This window comes from Electrophorus electricus, chromosome 1 (genome assembly GCF_013358815.1).
Source record: "Electrophorus electricus isolate fEleEle1 chromosome 1, fEleEle1.pri, whole genome shotgun sequence".
NCBI classification, from domain to species: domain Eukaryota; kingdom Metazoa; phylum Chordata; class Actinopteri; order Gymnotiformes; family Gymnotidae; genus Electrophorus; species Electrophorus electricus.
Window position 1 is genome coordinate 35678965 of NC_049535.1, and position 22355 is coordinate 35701319.

General features: G+C 41.5%; 3 protein-coding genes across 5 annotated transcripts; 1 reads left to right on the forward strand and 2 right to left on the reverse strand.

Moving 5' to 3' along the window:
- Window positions 1-217: 217 nt before the first annotated feature.
- Window positions 218-5058, reverse strand: gdpd3a (glycerophosphodiester phosphodiesterase domain containing 3a). Its single transcript, XM_027032793.2, has 11 exons — window positions 4804-5058; window positions 4502-4708; window positions 3962-4004; window positions 3652-3787; window positions 2839-2884; window positions 2637-2755; window positions 2432-2521; window positions 2163-2296; window positions 806-865; window positions 621-672; window positions 218-413 (listed from the first exon to the last, which is right to left on the reverse strand). Exons 2-11 carry the CDS (start codon window positions 4638-4640, stop codon window positions 285-287), a joined length of 948 nt encoding a protein of 315 aa, XP_026888594.2. The 5' UTR covers window positions 4641-4708; window positions 4804-5058; the 3' UTR covers window positions 218-284.
- A 5456-nt stretch (window positions 5059-10514) lies between these two features.
- mapk3 (mitogen-activated protein kinase 3) lies at window positions 10515-17063 on the reverse strand. 2 transcript variants are annotated; one of them, XM_027032786.2, is made up of 10 exons: window positions 16778-17063; window positions 16425-16686; window positions 14947-15129; window positions 14461-14650; window positions 14006-14122; window positions 13773-13887; window positions 13168-13299; window positions 12026-12135; window positions 11376-11505; window positions 10515-10964 (listed from the first exon to the last, which is right to left on the reverse strand). In XM_027032786.2, exons 1-9 carry the CDS (start codon window positions 17052-17054, stop codon window positions 11386-11388), a joined length of 1506 nt encoding a protein of 501 aa, XP_026888587.2. In that variant the 5' UTR covers window positions 17055-17063; the 3' UTR covers window positions 10515-10964; window positions 11376-11385. The 2 variants fall into 2 exon arrangements, with proteins under 2 accessions (XP_026888587.2, XP_026888588.1); XM_027032787.2 differs by having other exon boundaries at window positions 16425-16819.
- A 950-nt stretch (window positions 17064-18013) lies between these two features.
- On the forward strand, window positions 18014-22305 carry nudt9 (nudix (nucleoside diphosphate linked moiety X)-type motif 9). 2 transcript variants are annotated; one of them, XM_027032784.2, is made up of 8 exons: window positions 18014-18138; window positions 18462-18680; window positions 18792-18881; window positions 18972-19058; window positions 19796-19907; window positions 20027-20173; window positions 20392-20476; window positions 20592-22305. In XM_027032784.2, exons 1-8 carry the CDS (start codon window positions 18047-18049, stop codon window positions 20735-20737), a joined length of 978 nt encoding a protein of 325 aa, XP_026888585.2. In that variant the 5' UTR covers window positions 18014-18046; the 3' UTR covers window positions 20738-22305. The 2 variants fall into 2 exon arrangements, with proteins under 2 accessions (XP_026888585.2, XP_026888586.2); XM_027032785.2 differs by having other exon boundaries at window positions 18061-18138; window positions 18467-18680.
- Window positions 22306-22355: the final 50 nt, after the last annotated feature.

Sequence of the window (22355 nt, forward strand, 5' to 3'; positions counted from 1 at the left end):
AATCATTAATTGCATTATCTATTTTAACCGAACGACTTAAAATAAGAGTTCACACATAAACCTTATAATTGTGGTTAATTACATTATAATTATGTACTCTATAAATCTCCAGTGCTCCGTGAGGGTTGAACAAACTACACTCATCAGTTGAGTTCTAAAGATATTAAAATCAAAAGTCCAAGGTCCACTCCCATGGAAAGTTCTTCCAATTTTATTTACCAAACAGCTTTAACTGTTTGGATGGATAGAATAATCACTGTTCACATATAATGTGCATGTGTGTGTCATTCATGTGATCTGTGCCGTCTGATGTAGTCTGACAGCAGAGTGGGGTAGTCAGTCATGACTCCAGTTGCTCCTACTGCAAATGCAGCCTCTATGTCCTGGTCTTCATTACACACAAACAGATGTATCTGGGACACGGGGACCAACAGATGTATTTGATATAGAGAGAGATAAACATGTATCTAACACAGAGAGAGACCAACAGATATATCTGAGACATACAGAGAGAAATGAAACAGATAACACATAATTCTGTGCAGAAGCTGTGCAAAAGACTTGTTAACAATATTTGTTTATTTAATGGAAGAAGCAGGTTTACTTCACTGAGTTTCTACCTGAATCCCTCTGTCTCTGAGGTGCTGAAACAAGCTTCTCCGCATAGTCAGTCTATAACAAAATGGAGGCACATGGTTGTTCAGCAGTGACATTCTCATGAATACCTAAAAGAGTATGTTTCTATTATTGGTATTTTACTTCAAATACTTTAAACTCTTGTAACGCATAAGGCTGATTCACTTACTTTTCAATTAGTGTGATGACCATTCTGTTCCTAAGAATGGGAGAATCTGGTATGAATGTTCTGCAAAAAAATAAATAAATAAAATAAATAAATAAATATATATAGAGAGACAGTCTGTATATGTATATACCTGCTAACAAGTCAAAAATGTTTATCAAAAACAGTATACACACACAAACACTGAAAATGGTCCTATGGTTGAGAACTGGCCAGTGTTGAACATGGCACTGGTTGACTGATGAATTACAGCAGATTGGTTGTATGTGTGGTTGTACACTTATGAGAGAGATGCTTTAAATAAAGAGTGCCATTTACTAAGTGCCATACAGACATAAGGTAAAAAATGGTGGTCAGTGATACAATATATAATGAATCTGTTCAAATTCCACATGCTTATATGGAGACAGTGGAATTTCAACTGGTACCCACTGCCCGCACACTGAGCTGGTGAGAAATTTATATAGTGACACTGTTAAGCCTGAGTTTGCTAACACAAGAATCCTGTTTGATGCTATATCCTTATAGTGCATGTAATGTATTCTATTAGACATGTTATTACAGAATTGGTTAATCTTTCCTGTACATGAAGTTAAGTTTTGTTGTTATTGACATGGTCTGTAATGAGGTTCAATGCAGTTAGCATTCTACATTCCACAACAGACCTACATTGCTCAAGTTTATGATGGGATTGTGTAATGTTCCTGTCTGTGTTTAGGTGTATGACCACATTTTTATGAGGTCATTGCAGTGAACAGGGTTTTGTTTGTGATCTCAAAGTCTGACAGAGGCAACTCAAAAGCCTCTAATACTGTAATAATTCTGTACTAAATAGACCTTAATCTTTTGATCAATTTTGATAAAAACTTTCCCTACTAAGTGCACCTGTACATTGACCCTTATACAATGTTGTTGTCCCTTACATAGTGTTGTTGTCCCTTATACAATGTTGTTGTCCCTTACATAGTGTTGTTGTCCCTTATATAGTGTTGTTGTCCCTTACATAGTGTTGTTGTCCCTTATACAGTGTTGTTGTCCCTTACATGGTGTTGTTGTCCCTTACATGGTGGTGTTGTCCCTTACATAGTGTTGTTGTCCCTTATACAGTGTTGTTGTCCCTTACATGGTGGTGTTGTCCCTTACATGGTGTTGTTGTCCCTTATATAGTGTTGTTGTCCCTTATATAGTGTTGCAATAAACTGCTGTTGTTGCAGGATCAGTATGTACAGTCTTGATATCTGGCAAACCAGCTGGTTTCTCTGACAACAGTAGGGCAGGTGGGGGCGACTGTCATGCTCGTAAAGCTTTGATGAGCTGATAGGCTGCTGTTTGGAGAAGACAGCAGAACCTTGGCACACACCTGTTGAAGATGCGAGGCAGGTAGAACTGCAGGAAGCTCTCTCCCAGTGGGATGAAAGGCAGGAGGCCTGTGTAGTATAGCAGGAGCAGCTGCAGACCGCGCATCTCCGTAAACATGTACGGCATGCTAGAGTTCTGGAGAGAGTGGGAGAGTCCTATTTAATGGCTCAATTCTATGCTAATGAATTAATAACTCTATGCTAAATTAAAAAATGGACTGATTTTTGTTTTGTGATGCAGAAGGCAGGGCTGTCCAATGCAACTACACACCACTTTACGACACGCCTTCATAATACGTGAGTCCACAGACGCCCAAACAGTGATGGACTCTCGATTAAACTTCTTCACAAGAGCGGAAACCTGAGGGGACAAAAAAGTTTGGTGAAGACAAGAAGTTATGAAACCAAAACAAGAGAGAGAGAGAGAGAGAGAGAGAGAGAAGGAGAGAAAGAGAGAAAGGGAGATAAGTCCTTGCCTTCTCAATCAGCTCTTTGTTTTCTTCTTTCACCTCGATATTGATAGGCACCTTGGGAAACATGCGGAAGACATCCTCTAGCAGAGCGAACCTCCTGTCCAAGCCAGTGCTGAAGTGACCTGCACAAGAAGCCGAGAGTTATTAATGCAGTATGAAATATTCTATTCGCCTGTGTATGTACAATACCCATTCAGAAACTCACCTGTATAGAATGTGACCTCAAGCCTTTCTTTATAAGATGGCAACTCCTACAGGAAGGATATTAGATAGGTGAAAATGAGAAGTGACATCATTAAAGAGAGGTTTATTTATGATATCCCAATTATCTGATAATGTAGACATGTGTAGACATGATCTTGAAATTCAAGATTTGTAGGTATGGCTATGGTGTACAACAACATTTTAGAATCAAAGCCTCAAGGAATCCAAATCCACACTTACTTTCTAATTGGGTTAATGTTGGTCTTATGGGCAGAAAATACATATGTACATAGTGCAAATAGGAGAATTTGTCTCCTTTCAGTGAAAACTGGGAGGTCCTAATCTTGGTAAATCTTATATAATCTAACCCTAAAGCTCTGGAAACTCTGTGTACTTTACTACATTTTGGAAAATATCCTCTCTCTCTCTCTCTCTCTCTCTCTCTCTCTCTCTCTCTCTCTCTCTCTATATATATATATATATATATATATATATATATATATATATATATATATAATTTTTTTCAATCAAACTTTACTGGATGTTTAATATAACACTTGAATTTTATTTTTATTTTATTTAAACTATAACATATTTTAGCTTCCCTGTATTCCCTGGTATCTATAAATAAATAATTTATAAATAATCATTTAAACCATTGTAATTTATCATGGTTTAGAATAATGATGTGATTTTTTTTGAACCAATGAATAAAATTTCAAAAACAAATAAATGCACCAGGTTTTCAGAAATACGTTACAAACACACACCTATTAAAATGTGACAGGTATAAGAAATACCCATGACCTCTGACCTCTAAATTTACATCTGAGATGTTGACATCTTGCCCAGTCTGGCGCAGGAGGTTGTAATCATGTGATATAATCACATGACCATCACAAGTCATGTGACAATCCAACTCAAGCATTTCTGTTCCCACCTCCACCGCACTGAGAGATTAAAGACATCACAGTGGTGAAAAACAGAGTGGACGAGGGAAAATCAATATAGTGTGATTGTAATGGGAGTACAGGACAAAAGCTCATTGACTGGTTCCACCTGTAACAAGTGAAGGAGTGAAGGAGGAGTTAAGCACAACTGATCTTGACTCAGTATTTACTCACTGTTCAAAAGCCTCCATGGTGCTCTCAATTCTCTCACCAGAGCCTGGAATCAGATATGTACACATGCACTTATCCACTCATACAAACTTAGGGAAAGAAAGATGGCCAGGGTTTACATCTAATGTTTACTCTTCTCTGAGGAACCAGCAACTCGGACGCAATCAGCTTGGTGGATCACTGAAATGGAGGAAGGTCTAACCTGGGAATGGTTGATACTTTTACAGAAAGGTCTAACATGGAAAAGGATGCTATTTTTAGAAGTCAAACAGAAAACAAGTGGAACTTCAGCCAAATTATAACAAGTTTACATAACAAGTTTATCCAAAAATGCTCAACTTCTGCCAAATCCAATTAGCAGCAACTGATTATTGAGAAAATAATGTTGTAGGCAAACATTTCCTTTAACAATTCTTTGTTTATAGGAAGAATAATTATTTGTTAATCTATAATACATTACTATTTGAGAGTGAATGGAGTGCATGCTGGTATAAGAGATAGATAAACAGAGAGGATAACTGGTCCAGGTCAGGTTGGAGGTACCTCCCCTGTGTGAGATGTGGGTGCAGTAGAAGGCAGTCTTCTTCTTCTTGTGCAGGATGTGGGGATTCTTCAGGAGGTAGAAAGACATGAGGGTGTAGCCTCCTACTGCTGGGAGAAGGTAGTACAGGAAACTGGACATGACGGTCAGTAGACCAAAGATAAATCCTGAACAAGCTCAGACGTCCTGAAAGTTGCAAGTCCTGATAGCTGCAGGCAGGAACAAATTTCTGTGGTCAGTAATGCTTGGCAGTAAGTTAGATATCTTTGATCAGTTCTTGAAACAAACAGGGAGCAGTTTTTACCTGATATATTGGCTTATTCCTGGCGTCTGAGTTCACCGTGTGTTAGCTGGTGTCTCAGTCTATACTGCTATCTGGTTCAATTCCGGTCTGTCACACCCTTTTGCATCGCCTTCCTCTATCACCTTCCCAGCAGTGTGAGCACAAGATTATTGCCACAGTGCTGTTAAGAAACCCCGAACCAGTTGAACAGGAGTGAGTAAATTCCATTCACTCCTCCTCCACTATTTGAAATCACTATTCATATGGTCAAATCCAACCTCAGTGCTGTCCGATCTTCTCTCGGTTAGAGTTTATAGTTAATAGAACATAGATTTTAGTCAATTATTGCCATCTCTTGCTCTCTCTTTCCTGCTATTGTAAACATGTAGGCTTGTAAAATAATATTTTCCATCACTGTTCGGTTGTGAATTGTTCACTTGGGAACTGTTCTTGTGTGCATGCATGTGTACAGGCTTTTTGTACAGGTTCAGATGAGTGAGTGGTGTGAGAACAGGGTGGGTTAAGCTGTGTTGCCCTTTCAAATGAAAACATACTTAATGGAGGGTGTGACTGACTCAGTGAGCTGCTGCTTTAGTTCCAAACTGAGTTTTTCCTGAATTTTGCTTTGACTGACTCAGTGAGATATTGGTTATGTTGCACTAACTCTCAAACAACAGCAGGAAAGTGAAAAAGATAAAAGTATAAAAAGATCAGTCAGCCCTAGCTCAAATTCCCGCAGAAGTGACATGCTGGACAGATTGGGAGTGCTGATGCATGAAATATCTGTTGTCACAGCTGTGGGTGTGTAACAAAGACTGGCCACAACAGGAACATAAACTTTCTACAGCGCACATGCACGCACGCCGGCTCACGCAGTCATAGCTGTGATTGGGAGTTGTGTCAATCAGCAGATTTCTCATGGTTTGTATTGTTTAGGTTTGTATAGAACTGCTGAGACAACCAGTATGTCACAGAGAGAGGAAAAGGTAAAAAACCCAAACCATACACCCAGATGGGGGGGTGTTCTTTCATCTCTGCTCTATTACACGTGTATAGGATCAGAATGCTGCTACCAGAATACACACACACCAGAATTAATGATATGGCATACCTGTTAAGTCCCTTTATTGAGTCCCTCTATTTAGAATTGATTGTAATCTTATTTATTAGCTTCTAAAATGTCTTCTCAATGCTGCCCTCCCTGCATTTCCTAAATTAATCTTAGCTGTGTTCCAACTTGTCCCCACAGCCCTGCAGCTCTTCATGCTGCTCACTGCTAAAACCAGATTAATGAGTGGGCAGATTTTAGTTAGTGTCCCCCAAACTCTGGAACCCTCTCTGAACATCTGATATTGATATACTTAATACTTTTGAAAATGATGTTTAAAATGATTTGCTCATGCATTTAATTAGGTTTTATGTTAATTTTAAAATTAATTGCCTTTTTATTTATAGGATTATTTTTGTCTTTGCACACTTATAAAGCATTTTGCAATAGTGTCTAATCTTTATTATTGAACATTTATTTGTTTTACTATTTCTATTATTACACAATCATTTTATTACTGAATATTTGCTTTAATATATTAATTATTGCACAAATACCCTTTCAGCTGTCTAAATGACCAGTATAACCATCCTGCTTGTAATGATATACGAAATTAGCCCTTTAGCATATGTTCCCCTGTCACAGTGCACATTTCTGAAAAGTCTGCTGCATCCACCTTACACAATGGGCTAGTGTTTCTGGCACGCCTCGTGGTTTTGTTTTGTTTTTTGCCTTGTGTGTTCTGAGGGCCACAATGTTCCTGATAATACATCAGTTTGACATTTTCTTGCTTCAGAGGGCAATTGGGCCATAGTAGTTAGCAGTATGGCTTTATGAATTTTGTTACTCCTGGGCACCAACTTAGTACCCCCCCCTAAAAACAAACAACATATGTCAAGTTCAGTTAATGACAGTAACTATGGCGACATCAGAACAAGCAGTGCTGCAATATCTTTTTTAAACAAGCAAAAAAAAACAACAGATTTAATCACATCCCACCTGCAGTCAGCACTGGGTGAACAGACAGAGAGAGGCTTCAAGTTGTTTCACTAACCTCACCAGAACACGTCCAACCTTGCCAGAACACGTTAGGAGTTGAGATGTTTCTGAACCAGGTAAACAACTCAAGAAAGATAACAGATATTAAAATCCTACACCACAAAACCTGAAAAAAAACCTGTTCTTCTCAACTCAAAGTATTACATAGTAATATTGTATTGTAAACTCAAATCATTTTATGTAAATCAAGGGTCATCAGCTCATTATCAGAAAAGTTTAGCAGTGAGCCACTGCTAATCTGAGGAGATGTGGTAGTAGGGCTTCAACTCAAGGCACAACCAGGTCGAGTCTTGGAGTCAGGCCTGCATTCCCCATGACTCCCAATTCTACCACAATTCAACGGAGCAGCAGCTGTTGAGACTTGCCAACCAAGGGGCAGAGACCGAGTCTTGGGGGAGGGTTCGCAGGTGAAGAACACTCCTCAGGCATGAAATAGCCAAATGACCAAGTAAATTCTGACAGCAAAACATGAACACTTACTAATTTTAGATTCACAAATGACTTGCCTAGTTTTGTTATTGTTTTAGCAGATGGAAAGAAATCTTCCACAGGATGGGATGTAGTTGGAACATCTTCAGACAGGCCCAGAAATTCAGGCCAATTACCAGTGCACTGTTAGCAGCTAAGAGCTTACAATCAAAGTGGCTGTTTCACCAGGACACTTTGCTTTTAGCCCTGAAGTCTGCAACACAGTGGTGAAAGGTATGCTCATAAAAGACATGCACCTTAAAGAAACAGGCACTAGTATGTATATGGAAAACTGACACGCAAAGAAAAAAATTGTGAATAGCACATATCTTGCTTCCACACAAACAATAATATAGAAAAGGAAGCTTTGTTTTTACCAACCACCCTGACATAGACAAGAGCATAATTTTAAATGGTAGTTGGTAATCATTCATTGAATCAACACTAATCCTACTTTAATTATATAAAACCCTTTCATTAAAAACCACTTTTTACTAGTACATCTAACATTTGTGAACGAAGGGTCTTATTTAATATTAGTAAGTCTGAAACACTTGTGAATGGCCCAATACTGGGAAGTCTGAAACAGTTGTGAATGGCCCAATACTGGGAAGTCTGAAACAGTTGTGAATAAGGGATCTTATCCAATATCCTTCCTTTGCTACAGCAGCATACTTTCAATGTTTGTGGAAAATCTGTGAAACCGAAGTCTAACACACACAAATGCACTCCAAAATCTTACAGTATTAGCAATTTTATTTAATATATGTATATAATTCAGTTTCTTTGTTAATTGTTTAATTCATAATACCCATATGCATGTACATCCCATCCATGGTTCAAACGGCAATCTAATCGTTTCTTTAAAATCAGGCTTTAAAATAAGACCTTTTTAAAGATTAAGGGAAAAAATTGATTTCAGAAAGAATGACAACACTGCCAATTATTTCACACCCAAAGAGAAATGAAAAGAAAAGAAAAAAAAAAAAAAAAAAAAAGAAAAAAACAAACACACCTATACAAAAAAAAGAAAAAAAAAAAGAATTTAGATCCCTTTACAGTTCCATTAAAAAAACAACTCACCATATATAACAATTATTTTAAGAACAGCCATTAAAAGACAATATGAAATCTACTGTATTCATAGGTCTTTCAAACCACATACTGCTTGTGCATGACGTGTATATGTAACTGTGTGGGTGTGTGTGATGAAATGCGGTGCATGCTTGATTGTACAGTCCCCATGGTCCTGTTCTGAAATAAGCATTACAACAGCAACAATACAGCATGATAGAAACATCCCTAATAATAATGACTCGTTTCCCTCTGGGTGGAGAGTTGTGGCTCCAGAGCCCAGAGGGGGAGAAGAGAAGAGAAGGACTCCAAGCCGGCAAAGATATGGGACACAGCCCTGCCGTCTGAGTCTTCCTGTCCCAGAATGCACCATTAAAGCAGTGGAACACGAGGGGAGGGAGGGAGAGAGAGAGAGAGAGAGAGAGAGAGAGAGAGAGAGAGAGAGAGAGGAGAGAGAGAGAGAGAGAGAGAGAGAGAGAGAGAGAGAGAGAGAGAGAGAGAGAGAGAGAGAGAGAGAGAGAGAGAGAGAGAGAGAGAGAGAGAAGAGAGAGAGAGAGAGAGAGGAGAGAGAGAGAGAGAGAGGAGAGAGAGAAGGAGAGAGAGAGAGGAGAGAGAGAGGAGAGAGAAGAGAGAGAGAGAGAGAGAGAGAGAAAGCTCAGATTTGAAAGAGGTTCAAATAAAGGGATTGAAGAGTGACGAACTTTGAAATTTGTGTGTCCATACTCTAAACTCTGAGAAGATGAGAAAAATGACAAAGGAAATCTGCAGACAGAAGGACAGAAAGAAGCCAAAAAACACTTGTTCATGAGACACAGTGCAGATGTACAGACTGAGTCAGGTCATGTGACTAATGTATGAAATCTGCAGGTGGGACTATTTCACTGTTTATTTCAGATGGTCTTAAGTTACTCCTCTCCTCATCCACGATTGGCCGAAAACATCTCTTTGCCACCCTCCCCTCCAAAAAAAGTAATGACAGTTCTTCAAAAAGGAGAACAAAGGGCAGATCCACCTGTGATACGTCACATGCAAAGTAAGTTAGTCATAGATTACATAAACACAAAGTCAGCCAATCACAAGCAAGAGAGGCATGAGGTCAGCAAGCCCTGTGGAAAAGCCCTTTCAAAGTTGTGACATCACAAGGTGGTGGTGGAGAGAATGTCTGAGCCATTCAGCTTGGCTGCGTTTCCTCAGCCTGCACAGACTGAGGAAATGGAGAAATGAATGGAGAGAGAAAGTGCAGGGGAGTGCCGTTTACAAAACACAGTTTTACAGACAGCAACCAGTGATCCTAGTGTTAGGAGCAACAGCACCACCAAAGGTGAGAAGACACCAGAGATGGTCAGACGAGAGAAAAACGTGAAGACAAAAATGTGACAAAGCAGTCTGGGATAGCAAGAGGAGAGGATAGGGGAGTGAAGAGAAAAGAAAGGAGTGAGAAGAGGAGAGGAGTCAGGAGAGGAAAGGAGCACTAGGAATGTGGGTGTGATATCTAAGCTCAATGATACTGATGGCTTCATCTTCCATAAGCACTGGCAAAAAAAGCGTCTTGGATGGGAATGGCTGATGCGTTTGTGTACAGAGGTCAGGGCAGCGGGTGACCTTGGACCCTGCCTGCTGTGTTCTCACGCCATATTCACACCATCAGTGTGTTAGACGCTCCAAACATCACAATCTCATCAAGACCGTTTTCACAAAAGCCAAAAATGAGGACCCAAGCTTGTCACTAGTTGATGTATTTGGTCTTAAAAAAAAATATATATAGAAAAGCAGTAAGTCACTTTCAAACAGATATTCAAATACAAATTAGCAACATACAAAACACATTTTGCAAGTGATAACATTCCAATTACAGTGTACAAATAGATCTCGAAGTATAATACTCTGGGGGGGGGGGGGCATTTACATAAGCGTGTGTGTGCATGCATGTGTGCGCACGTGTGTATATATACACGCACTAATTGTATTTGTGTGTGTGTGTGTGTGTGTGTGTATGTGTGTGTGTTTTTTACACATTTTATTTATTTATTTATATATATAATTATATATTATATATATATATATATATATATATAAATAAAAACAAAAACATACATACCCACACACATTTATTTATATATATATGTATATATAAACACAGTTCCATCTGGTGATCATATATGCTCACCCTTCCTCTCCCTACCTAGTCTTTCTCCATTCAATGGTGCAGCAAGACAGAACTGTAAGGGGGACAGAGAGCTAGAGATCTGAGAGAAAGGGTGAGAGAACAGGGGATGTGCGTGATAAAGAACGCTAGAACAAGAGCCCCACTGGGTGGTGTCAACCCGAACCAGCACGCAGCCTGCCGATGAGAGAGATGGAGAAAGAAAACAAACAGCTTTTTTTTTCCCCTCAATGCACACTTAGTCTCTTTTTGTCTTCTTTTTCTGGGTTTTTTGTGTTGTTGATACCATATACGTATATTTTTGGTCACTTGTTCGGAGTGATCACTTTCTCCTGGGCCTTCCCACACCCTCGCCTCTCTCCATCAGAGCTGATCAGAAAGAGAGCAATAAAAGAGTGAAAGTGATAACGTCAGTACACAGAGGCTCCAGACAGTCCCAGCCTAGTCTTAGATTAGGACCAGCTGGCTCACTTTCAGGGCCCACTAGCCATGACCCCCACTGCAGACCTCAAACATGCTGGCAGATCTGTGATCCGATGGGTATTTGTCACCCTACATAGCAGGGTGTGCATGTGTGTTTGTTCATATTGTCTGGTAATGTCTGGTACTGCACTTGTTTTATGATAAAGTACTCCTTAGTATTCTAGTTCATTGGCATCTTGGAATTTAACCTACTGTACTGTACTACGATGTATTCTATGAGGAAATGACAAAGCACTTTTGTAAGTCACTCTGGATAAGAGCGTCTGCTAAACGCTGTAGAGGTAGATGTAGAGGTACCTGGTGTCCCTCAGGAACCCTGGTAGGTGGCCTGGAATCGTGCGGTCTCCTCAAAGATCAACTCCTTCAGCTTCTCCTTGGGAAGGTCATCAAGCTCCATGTTAAAGGTGAAGGGTTCCTCAGCCACGGGCTACACACAAACGGACACACACATTAATTGCACGCACGCACACACACGCACGCACACGCACACAGCATGCCCCCTCCCCCCACTGTCTCTTGTGCTGCTTCCACACCCTCGTCTGCACAACACGGACACACTACACACACACCCACGGGGCAGAGCTAAAGACAGCAGTGGCCTGACATTTTGATATTTCTTTGAAGTATGAAGAGGGCTGTGTTCAACTTGCTTATTAGTGCAGTGCAACAAACACGTGGCTACATGTTTGCATACCTTGCATGAGAGAGACAATGAGACAGGAAGTTGGGGGAGGGAAGGAGGTGTCATACCTCATCAGTGGGGTCACAGTACTACTCCAAGTTGGGGGGGGGGCTACCTCATCAGTGAGGTCATAGTACTGCTCCAGGTTGGGGGGGGGGGGTCATACCTCATCAGTGAGGTCATAGTACTGCTCCAGGGGGGGGGGGGGTCATACCTCATCAGTGAGGTCATAGTACTGCTCCAGGTGGGGAGGGGGGGGTCATACCTCATCAGTGGGGTCATAGTATTGCTCCAGGTAAGGATGGGCCAGGGCTTCCTCCACAGTTATACGTTTGATAGGGTTAAAGGTTAACATACGGTCCAACAAATCCAGAGCTAAAAGAGAGTGAAAGATCAGAAGAAAGACATTTTTTTTTTTAACAAGAAGTACACTTGTGTACAGTGTACACAACTTTGACAACACACAAAATATCCTACATCCATCAACACAGGAACAATCCTGTCACAAGCAATCAAATAAGAAAATGTTAAATATAATAACACTATTAACGCCAGCCATGGACAGTGTCGAAAATGCCCTTACACCTGCTGCCTCAGCTTCCATACACACACCTCTTTGTACCCTACACTTAGTCACACTGAAGTACACAACAAAACACAGAAGACATCCTCTTACAACGCGCAAAATGTACACACAGTGAACAAACAAAAAGCGGTCACTTCATTGGCCAGAGTGCAGAGGAGGCAGCGGTACTGCAGAACTGCCCCACCCCCCTCTCTGCAGTTTTAAAGAACCCTAATCCTCCACATTATCAGCAACTCCACTGTACTCACGTGTGATATTATTGGCTTTCATACTGCAAGCACACTTACCAATATGTTATAATTAAGAAATATTTTTAAGAGTGGCTTTCAAACTATTGCCGTGACAAATACAATAAGTGAAAGATTTTAACGTTTTCTCTTGCAGTTTTTAGTCTTAAATAAAAGCAGCATTGGTATCCCAGCTATGCACCTGTATTTTGAACTCTCTGAAACAGGTCTCAGCCGACATAAGCACAGACCCCATAAAGGAACTGTATCGACAATCTCTCTCAATTCCTCATAAAGATTTTCAGATTCTAAGCACTAAATCTTACACAGAATACTTTTAAAAGAAAAGCTATAGTGCATCTTTAAAGAAAAAAAAAGCCTCTTGGTTCAGTGTATCAAAAATGTTAACATAAATGTCTTGAAGATTCCTTGTCTCATCTTCGGTCCCAAGCTCAGTCAGCATGCATACCTTTACTATCGGCCTTGGGGAAGAGCTTGTTCCAGGGAATACCTTTACTATCAGCCTTGGGGAAGAGCTTGTTCCAGGGAATACCTTTACTATCAGCCTTGGGGAAGAGCTTGTTCCAGGAATACCTTTACTATCGGCCTTGGGGAAGAGCTTGTTCCAGGGAATCTTGGGTTTCTGGGGCAGAGACTGTAAGTAGTTCCTCGCCTTCATGTTGATGATGCAGTTTAGATCTTCCTGAGAGGGGGAGCCCAGAATACCTAACACACACACAAGTTGTTTTCATACTTGCACGTTGCTCTGAACCATCCTTCATTTTAGTTCACATTTTGTTTTATTAGTAGTTTTCAGTAAATGTATGGAGTATTACATTTGATACATTTCATTAGTGTTTTATACTATAGTAGAGTAAGTCAAAGTGAAAGACATTTATTAAACCACCGTGGTTAACCGACATGGGTTTAGTAAGCCTGTGAAATAGGAGGATTAGCCTATAGAAATCAAATCAATGACCACCAGACTCAAACAAAAAACCCCCAACTCCTCCATCTACAGAATTCAGCTCTTTTAAAAATGAGTGACAGAACAATGGAGCCATCACTCAGTACCCAGCCGAGTGCTGTGCACCATATGGCACAGTGGGGGAGGAGATGTGGAGGGATGTGGGAGGGGAGGTGTCGGCAGCAGGAAGGGAGATGTGGGTGGGGAGGTGTGGGCAGCAGCAAAGCCTCACCTAGTATGTGGTTCAGCTGATCCAGGTAGTGCTTCCCTGGGAAGATGGGCCGGTTGGACAGCATTTCAGCCAGGATACAACCCACCGACCAGATATCAATGGACTTTGTGTAGCCCTGAAAGTATGCACATACAGCACACACAGAGAGACACAAAATGCACTATTTGAGACATCCATGCATATGAGCTCGCCTGCCGAAACGCTAGGCCCCGCCCACACTCACGCATGCTTACCTTGGAGTTGAGCATGATCTCAGGTGCACGGTACCAGCGGGTGGCGACATACTCCGTGAGGAACCCAGTGTGGTCATGCTCTGGGTCAGCAATACGCGCCAGCCCAAAGTCACAGATCTGAGAAGATGACAAAGATAAGGCTCACTCCCACACCCGCCCACACATGCAAGGCCCACAAGCATCCAAGCACACACAAACCTGCTAAACTTTTCCCCTTTCCTGAAATGCCCTGGGGCTCTATACAGAAGCTCGCCTCTTAAACGACCAGGCTGGGCTCAAGGACATGGTCATGCATGGTGACATGAAACAAAACATGTAGAGCGTGCTAAGAAATTACAAAGCCTACAGAAAATGGCCCCAGCTAGAAGATTCCACCCCCCCCCCCAAAAAAAAACACCTGCTCCTCAGATTTGACCTAAAGTCAACCAAAATAGTGAGAAACTCCTAGGTCTGACCTTCAGGTCACAGGTGGTGTTGATGAGAAGGTTGGAGGGCTTCAGGTCTCTGTGGAGAACGTTGGCGGAGTGGATGTACTTAAGCCCACGCAGGATCTGGTACAGGAAGTAGCAGATGTGGTCGTTACTGAGCTGCTGGGTCTTCAGCAATTTGTACAGATCAGTCTCCATCAGGTCCTGTACAATGTAACTGCAGGAAGTCAAGGAGTTGACAGGCTCCTTGGATTGGGAGTAGCTAGCATTTAAGGTACAGTTAAAAAACTAGCAGAGAACCAGAGATGAATATCTGTTCATCATTATGAATAAAGCTTTAAATGCAAGTTCCCAAAATGAAGGAAAAGCCTGCATACACCGCTACCTTTTCTATAAAAATGCATGAATTAAATAAAATAAATTATCCTCGTAAATCTCTAAATCCTTTTCTCATTCTTTCGGGACAGAAACATGAGCCGCTGTCGCAGGACGGCTCGGGCGGGACAAGGATACACATCCCGCATGTAGTCAATGCGGCGTGCTCTCAGGATGTCGTTTATGCCGATGATGTTCTCATGGCGGAAGCGCAGGAGGATCTTGATCTCCCTCAGCGTGCGCTGGCAGTAGGTCTGGTGCTCAAAAGGACTGATTTTCTTAATGGCCACGCGGATCTTGTTAACATTATCGAAAGCAGAGCTGAGTGCATCAGAGAGGGGGGAGGGAAGGAGGAGAGGGAGAGAGAGAGATGATGACTCTCCCTTACACGAGTCACAACACATGCAACACCAACAAAAAAATACTTAACAGAACCACTTAGCTAATCTACAAATCAGACATCCCAGCATACCTACACTGCACTATACACATGCATAAAGTGTTCATGGTTAGTATGGACACACCACACACCACTTGGTTGCTTCATCCTTAGGTGTAAACTATTCTGTGAAAAGACCACGCTGCCCAAACGACGCCAATAACACCTATACAGATGTATACAAGTCAAATGTTAATAGAAATGCTGAATTACTTCCGATGAGCGGTGTTTCAAGAAACAAGACTTCAGTTAGCCACGTAGATTTATTTCAAAATTTTGTAACCGTCTAACAGCATAAAAGTCGAATTTCATTCCTGTCTCTTCACATTCATAGTCAAAGTAACAGCCAACTTGGAACTTGTTTTCTGGCTTAACCCGAAAAGTTGCTTCAAGTGTCTTATTACATTCATGTACCCAGCAATCATCCATTTTGCAACGTAACTTAGCTTCGTTAACTACTTTTATCAACTGACTGGTAATTCAAATAACGACTTAGAAATAATCAGCACTCCGACTGTAAAGAGTCGTATTGCCAAGGCGCTTTTAAATGTATTATTTCATTCCGCATCACCGCCTCACTTCCGTGAACACATGAATGCAGCAGCATCAGAACCACGCCTGTCGCACGAGAGGATGAAGTCCGTTTGCTAAATGCTAACAGGTTAGCATGCAGGGCTGAGCGAGCGAGCTCAACACACGCCTTGCTGAAAAGTTACTTGAATTTAGAACACAACAAATCACATACACATTTCCGTAATCTTTTGTAGTACGGTTGTCGTTATCTAGAAACAGTCGGTTACAAAGAAATGTAGCTCGAGCGAATATCACTAGCTAGCTAGCTACTTTAGCCAACAACAAAATGACAGCTAACGTAGCGTTCCTAACCCGGCTATGCTAACGTGGCTATGCTACACGGAACGAAGAACCTGTTGAGTCTCATATTGTTGTACGGCACATCACCCGTTAAAACGACAGTTCGTGTAGTTTACACGGGAGGAGGCGAAAAGTGCTCTGGCATTTATTGACTCCTGAGGAAATCGACATCGTTCTTCTGGCCACACACTGTCAGCTAAGTAGAGGTGCTAACTAGCGGCGTAGTCGGACTAAGCTCGGCTCGCTGCGTCGCCTCCACACGGACATGGCGGGCTGAGGTTAACCACTCCGCTCGCTTCCTTACCACACCATCCCGTACGCGCCCTCCCCGATGTACTGCAGGTCAGTGTAACGGGGGCCGACGTCAAAATTTTGTCCCTTCACCGATTCCAGGCCAGGTTTGGATCCCGCAGCTCCGGTTGCTCCCCCGGGCGCGACTGCTCCGCCAGTCCCGGCGGCGCTGCCGTTCGAGCCTGTGGCTCCGTTCGCCGCTGCGGTGGTGCCCGAATCCGCCATCGTTCTGTCCCGAAACGCGCTGTGTGTGCTCGGTAGCTGCGGGGGGGGACCTTCCGGCAGAAGGCTTCCACTGATTAATTCAGATTAACAACGGGAATCTGTATTTGCAGATGCCGTCGTTTCTTTAGACGGAGTACTTGCCTGACAGTCGAGGAGGAGTCGATAATGCCCCCCCGTCGATGAAGACTTCGCGAGTGTGTATGGAAACCGACTGTGCACGCGAACGCGGATTTCGCCTGCACAATGCTGGGGCGTGTGCGCGTGCTGGAGAACGCAAAGCAAAGGCGCGCGTCGTGCAGCGTTCCACTTGATGCTGCCCACGTTGATCATTATTATAGAGTTCGTTTAATAAGTATGGAGTTTGACGCCTAAGTCGGCTATTACCTGTTGCAGTGAAGCATAACCACACGCCTCCCATATAAACGTTGAACGGGGAGAAACATTTAGGCGGTTAAGAAGGAAAAGATTCCGTGGTTGTAAACGCACAATTGAGATGTTCTGCTATAGTCTGCGTATCATATATTTAGTGTATTGTCCTGTAAAATTGTTCCTGTCACATTCTAGCCGTATTAATTACGCTAAGGGATTTAAAACTGTCAGTGAGAAATGTAATCACGTTAAATTGTGCCTCACATTTTATTAAACATCCAGAACACAAAATCATCAAACGAAATTCTGCCACTGGTAACAGCTTCCAAGCAAGTTTAAACGTGGTGGTTATATATATTCATATGGAAACAAATAAAATATTGCCATGGATTTAGCTTTACTATCTTGGCAACAGTTTAAATTACGCTTGTAATACGGTATAACATTTGTATTGTATATTTCTTTCCGCAGGATATTTTTTTCTGTTAAGGCATCTGTATAGCACTGGACAGCTATAACAAATTCAAACTTATGATTAAACGCATCTAAAATGATCACTGTTGCATTTCCATCATTCATTAGCCAGTCGATTTCCAACCTCTTCAGCAAATTAAAGCCCCCAAAAAGATTTTGGTAGAAATGTGATGATAGGCTACGGCATCTAACGAGAACATAATACCTTCTATAAATCCAGTGTAATCTTTGACTTTTACAGGACGTGTGAAAGCCTTACTCTGTAGTCCATTATTTCAACTTACTTCTATTATAGGTTATTCATTCCATATTATTTTGGAATAATTCCTGGCTTTGTTGCATTGAACGTGTTCTAAAAACAATATTTTATTATTTCAAACTCTTCAAGCGTTTAATTTTTATGATTTTATTATTTTATGAACAATTGCGTGAAGCAATAAAATACATTTGCAAAATATCAAAATATTTTTGAAGCGACATCAGCGTTGCGTTACGTCACTGAAGAAGGAAGCGCTCAGTGCGTTGCTAGCGTTTACTTCCTGGGTGTGGAACTTTGAATATTTTGTGATGAAACGAATATTGCGCAGTTGGGCAGGGCCGGTACATATAGCGCTTGCTGTTGTGGGATTTTCGTACCCCGTTTACACAAACGGATCGTGGTATGTATGTTCCTTAGAAATCATTTTTCTGATGTAATGAAAGCTAGGCCTATACGATACTCAAATGTACAGATTCTATACATTGATTCTTAGGTTACGCTTGACTTTAACGTGTGTTTACGCTTCACATTAGTTTTCAAAAGACGCATTAAAATGATTATTTGCAGTTTAAGTCAGTAAATTCCTTTGATTAAAAATAACTAGATTAAGAACGTGTCTTTTAAGATAGCTAGCTGCGGAACTGCGACTCGAGTCTGTTGTGATACATTCATTAGTAGCGTTGGTGCTCTGATCGCGACTTTTTTCATCTCTCTTGTGACCAGTAAAGTCATAGGCGGCAAAGTCCAAAGTGTCTGTACCTCAAGTTATACCACCATGCACATCAAAGCCCGCTGCCCGGTGTACCCCGGCTCAGACACGCAGCGCTTCCCTGTTCCAGATGACAAGGTTTGCTGGGCAAGGAACTGGCCTGAGTACAGTCCTGTAAACTACACAGCACCGTCTTTGCTGCAGCAACCTGACTGGGCTGATCCGGAGATTTCGTGAGTTAATCCTAAAATAATCGATAAACGCGTGCACGGAATTGCCTACCAACACTATTGGGCAGGGTCATCCTTTTGTTGTAGTTACTCATAACTTGGTTTCCATTTCAGTTCATTTTCTCCGCAGTTTAACTCTCTAGACGGATCTGTAGATAGGACGAGTCATGATGGCGAGTACTGTGTGCAGTATGGCAAACCACTGTGAGTCGAGGTGCTTGTTGCTTACCTCTGATTTAACACACTAGCTCATGTTCCCCTACAGCAGTTAGTCCTGTTTCCCTCTCATTTTAGTAACCCTAGAGGGAGAACTGGTCTGACCGGTCGAGGACTTCTGGGCCGGTGGGGTCCCAACCATGCAGCAGATCCAATTGTTACCAGGTACTGTAATCCTGTTCAGTCTGGTGTTTTCCACTAAATTCAACCCCTCAGGAGCATCCTGTTTGTCAGCTTTTTGAAACTACCATGACCAATCAAATTATCAGTTTCCTTGACACATGTGGGTGTACAATACCCATTGTCTGTCACCTAGTGTTAGGTTAGGCTTTTGTCCTAGAAACTAAGTGATATTCTTAAAGACTATTCATTACCGTGTTCTGTGTGTTTTATTACCTTACTCTGTGTGTTTCATTACCGTGTTCTGTGTCTCATTATCTTACACTGTGTTTCATTGTCCTGATCTGTGTGTCTCATTATCTTGCTCTGTGTGTCTCATTATCTTGCTCTGTGTGTCACACTATCTTGCTCTGTGTCTCACTATCTTGCTCTGTGTGTCTCACTATCTTGCTCTGTGTGTCTCATTATCTTACTCTGTGTCTCATTATCTTACTCTGTGTGTCTCATTATCTTACTCTGTGTGTCTCATTATCTTATTTTGTGTTTGATTATCTTACTCGGTGTGCACAAATGCAACGCATTCTACAGAATTTTTGAAACTTCAGCAGTTCAGCAGATGAAGTTCAAGACAAACTAAAGCACCGCCTCCTGATAGAGTGAACCCTGTTGTATTTGGATACACCACAGATCTGTCTTTAAGAAAGGATTCAGTTCCACAGCCCCTGATTTCTAGATTCATGTCGTCCCTCCCACTTGTGCCTCTCGTCTGTACCCTCTCACAGGTGGAAGAGAGAATCTGATGGTCAGTGTGTTCCTCATGCCATCTCAAAGCGTCCTGTGCTACAGTTTGTGTCCATCAAGAGGAAGGACTGTGGCGAATGGGCAATACCAGGGGTCTGTTTGCATTGTTAAGTCTGGCAGCTCCATACAGTATCGAGTTTAGTTAATACAGTTTAGTGTATGATAATCTGTAACACGTGCTTACTGTATGATGATCTGCAACATGTGCTTAGGGTATGGTGGACCCAGGAGAGCTGGTTTCCCTCACGTTGCAGCGGGAGTTCTCAGAGGAGGCAATGAACTCTCTCCAGGCCTCCCCAGAAGAGCGGGATAAAATCTATGAGCGGATAAAGCAGCTTTTCAGTTCTACAGGTTTTCAGGTTAGAAACTTGTATTTTACATTTACAGCATTCAGAAGATGCTAAATACCCAAAGCGACTTACAATTGCGACCGAGTACAATTCGATCAATTGAGGGTTGAGGGCCTTGCTCTAGGCCCCAAAGTGGTAACTTGGCAATTGTGGGGCTTGAACCAGCAACTTTCTGATTACTATAATGGTATAACACAGTGTAATAGAGTTATGGTAATTTCTTTCAGGTATATAAAGGTTATGTAGATGACCCAAGAAACACAGACAATTCCTGGATGGAAACAGTTGCCGTTAACTTCCATGATGAAACAGGTGATGAATGTAAACATGTCATTAAAAAAAAGCTTCTATTGCTGCATATATTTTCCAGATCTGCCCATTAGGTTATGAGTACAGAGAGTGTTGCATGCTCTTCCTTGTTGCCTAGGTGACAGCGTGAGTGCGCTGCCGTTGCAAGCAGGCGATGACGCAGGCCAAGTGTGCTGGATTGATGTCGACTCTTCTCAGGCCCTGTATGCTAGCCATTCACAATTTCTGCAAATAGTTGCCAAAGTAAGACACGCCCACTGGTAACCAAGGGAAATGGCGAGTGGCTTCAGAAAAAATGAATGATAAAACATTGTTCTAAACATTTTGGTTATTAGGGTTGTGAATGTAACTGTGTAAAAATAGATGCTGAGTGCCAGTGCATTGCGTGGGCTCTTACTTTGCATTGTTCACACAATCTGTTCAATACAATCTGGAACTGTGTTTCCCTTATTCTAGAAACACAAATATTAAGTATTATAATTATATATTAATATTATTTATGAACAGAAGTATTCTAGAACATAAATACCTTCAGGCTACTTTCTGATTGGTTGGTTCTAGATCCTGATGGATTAGGTCAGAGCATGCATTAAGCAACCGGTATTCCTAAGGTTTGCTGACACTGATTAGATAAAGAGAAATCAGGGATAATGGCTGATGAAATTTGACACCAGTCTAAAAGTCTGCAAGAGCAGTTTCAGTCTGAATTACATAGCAATCAGTACATCAGCAGAACACAAATCAGGATGACCTGTCAGTTAACATTACTCACTGTGGAAAATGAAAGCATGCATGCCTTAAACCCAACACCTGTGTAGCCATACTTTGTTCCAGAAAATCCAGTATGGGCAAATGTCATTTTATTACATTTAACTATTTAAAAATTTATATAACTTCTGTGTATTTGTATATAAGTAATATTAAGAAATTTTAAAAAATGATGTGAACACAGTTTTGCTATGATTTTGTCATTTATAATGCATAATCTTTCAATCCGTTGGGTCTCCACTGCTATTTATTTATTGAACATAAAGCTTTAGAGGACACTTGCAGTTTCTTGAGGTTCTAATGTGTGCACACTGGTTTCTTATGTGAATTGGGAAAGTGTGAAGCAGGTGCGCTCTGTCCTTTAGCACAAGGCCCTAAAGCAGCAGTTCTAAAGCCTGGACCGTGAACCACAGTCACCCCACATCAGTCACTCCACATCTGTGTCCGTGAACCACAGTCACCCCACATCAGTCACCCCACATCTGTGTCCGTGGACCACAGTCACCCCACATCAGTCACCCCACATCTGTGTCCGTGGACCACAGTCACCACACGTGTGCATTTCTTGTCCTCTTGGGCCGTAACGTTAAGATGAGTTAGTTAGGTGTGTAACACTGTGGAATGTGTAGGGCATAGTTGCCAGGGCTGGGACTGAGATTAACATCGTTTTTCATTGAACCACAGGGTGTGTAGTGTTTACATACATTTTTAAGTGTAGGGTAGCTACTGCATTAAAATGTCATTTTTAGCACAACAGAGCTGAAAGGACAGGAACACTCTTCTTGGAATCATTATTGCAAGAGTGATTTGTTCCTGAGGGACAGTATGTACTGTGGGGTTTATTTAATGCATTGATATTTTAGGACTTTAACAATGGTTGTCTAGCTAGTTGTCACAAATAAGGAAATGCAACTAGCACTTGCATGTAAAGATACATAAATACAAGGTGTGAAATAGAACGTGAATGTATTCCCACAGTTGAGAAGACAAAACTTAATCTCAAAAGCAGTAAAGTGTTATCTAAAGGAATATAGAATGAAATAAAAATTAAAGTACCTGCAAAATTGTATTTTAACTTTTGTTTTGTTGTAGGTCATGAAATGAGTTTTTAAAC

Bases quoted from the DNA above. Each gene is read 5' to 3' on its own strand.
- gdpd3a (XM_027032793.2), bottom strand. From the start codon at position 4,640: ATGTCCAGTTTCCTGTACTACCTTCTCCCAGCAGTAGGAGGCTACACC. The intron at 866-2,162 runs GTGTGTGCCAAG...ATTTTTTTGCAG, and splicing joins CTGCCTCGCATCTTCAACAG to AACATTCATACCAGATTCTC. The intron at 673-805 runs GTAAGTGAATCA...ATTTTGTTATAG, and splicing joins GTCATCACACTAATTGAAAA to ACTGACTATGCGGAGAAGCT.
- nudt9 (XM_027032784.2), top strand. From the start codon at position 18,047: ATGAAACGAATATTGCGCAGTTGGGCAGGGCCGGTACATATAGCGCTT. The intron at 18,139-18,461 runs GTATGTATGTTC...TCTTGTGACCAG, and splicing joins GTTTACACAAACGGATCGTG to TAAAGTCATAGGCGGCAAAG. The intron at 20,477-20,591 runs GTGATGAATGTA...CTTGTTGCCTAG, and splicing joins TAACTTCCATGATGAAACAG to GTGACAGCGTGAGTGCGCTG.
- mapk3 (XM_027032786.2), bottom strand. From the start codon at position 17,054: ATGGGAGGCGTGTGGTTATGCTTCACTGCAACAGGTAATAGCCGACTT. The intron at 12,136-13,167 runs GTATTCCTGGAA...ACTCTCTTTTAG, and splicing joins CCCCAAGGCCGATAGTAAAG to CTCTGGATTTGTTGGACCGT. The intron at 11,506-12,025 runs GTATGACCCCCC...GTTTGTGTGTAG, and splicing joins ACTATGACCCCACTGATGAG to CCCGTGGCTGAGGAACCCTT.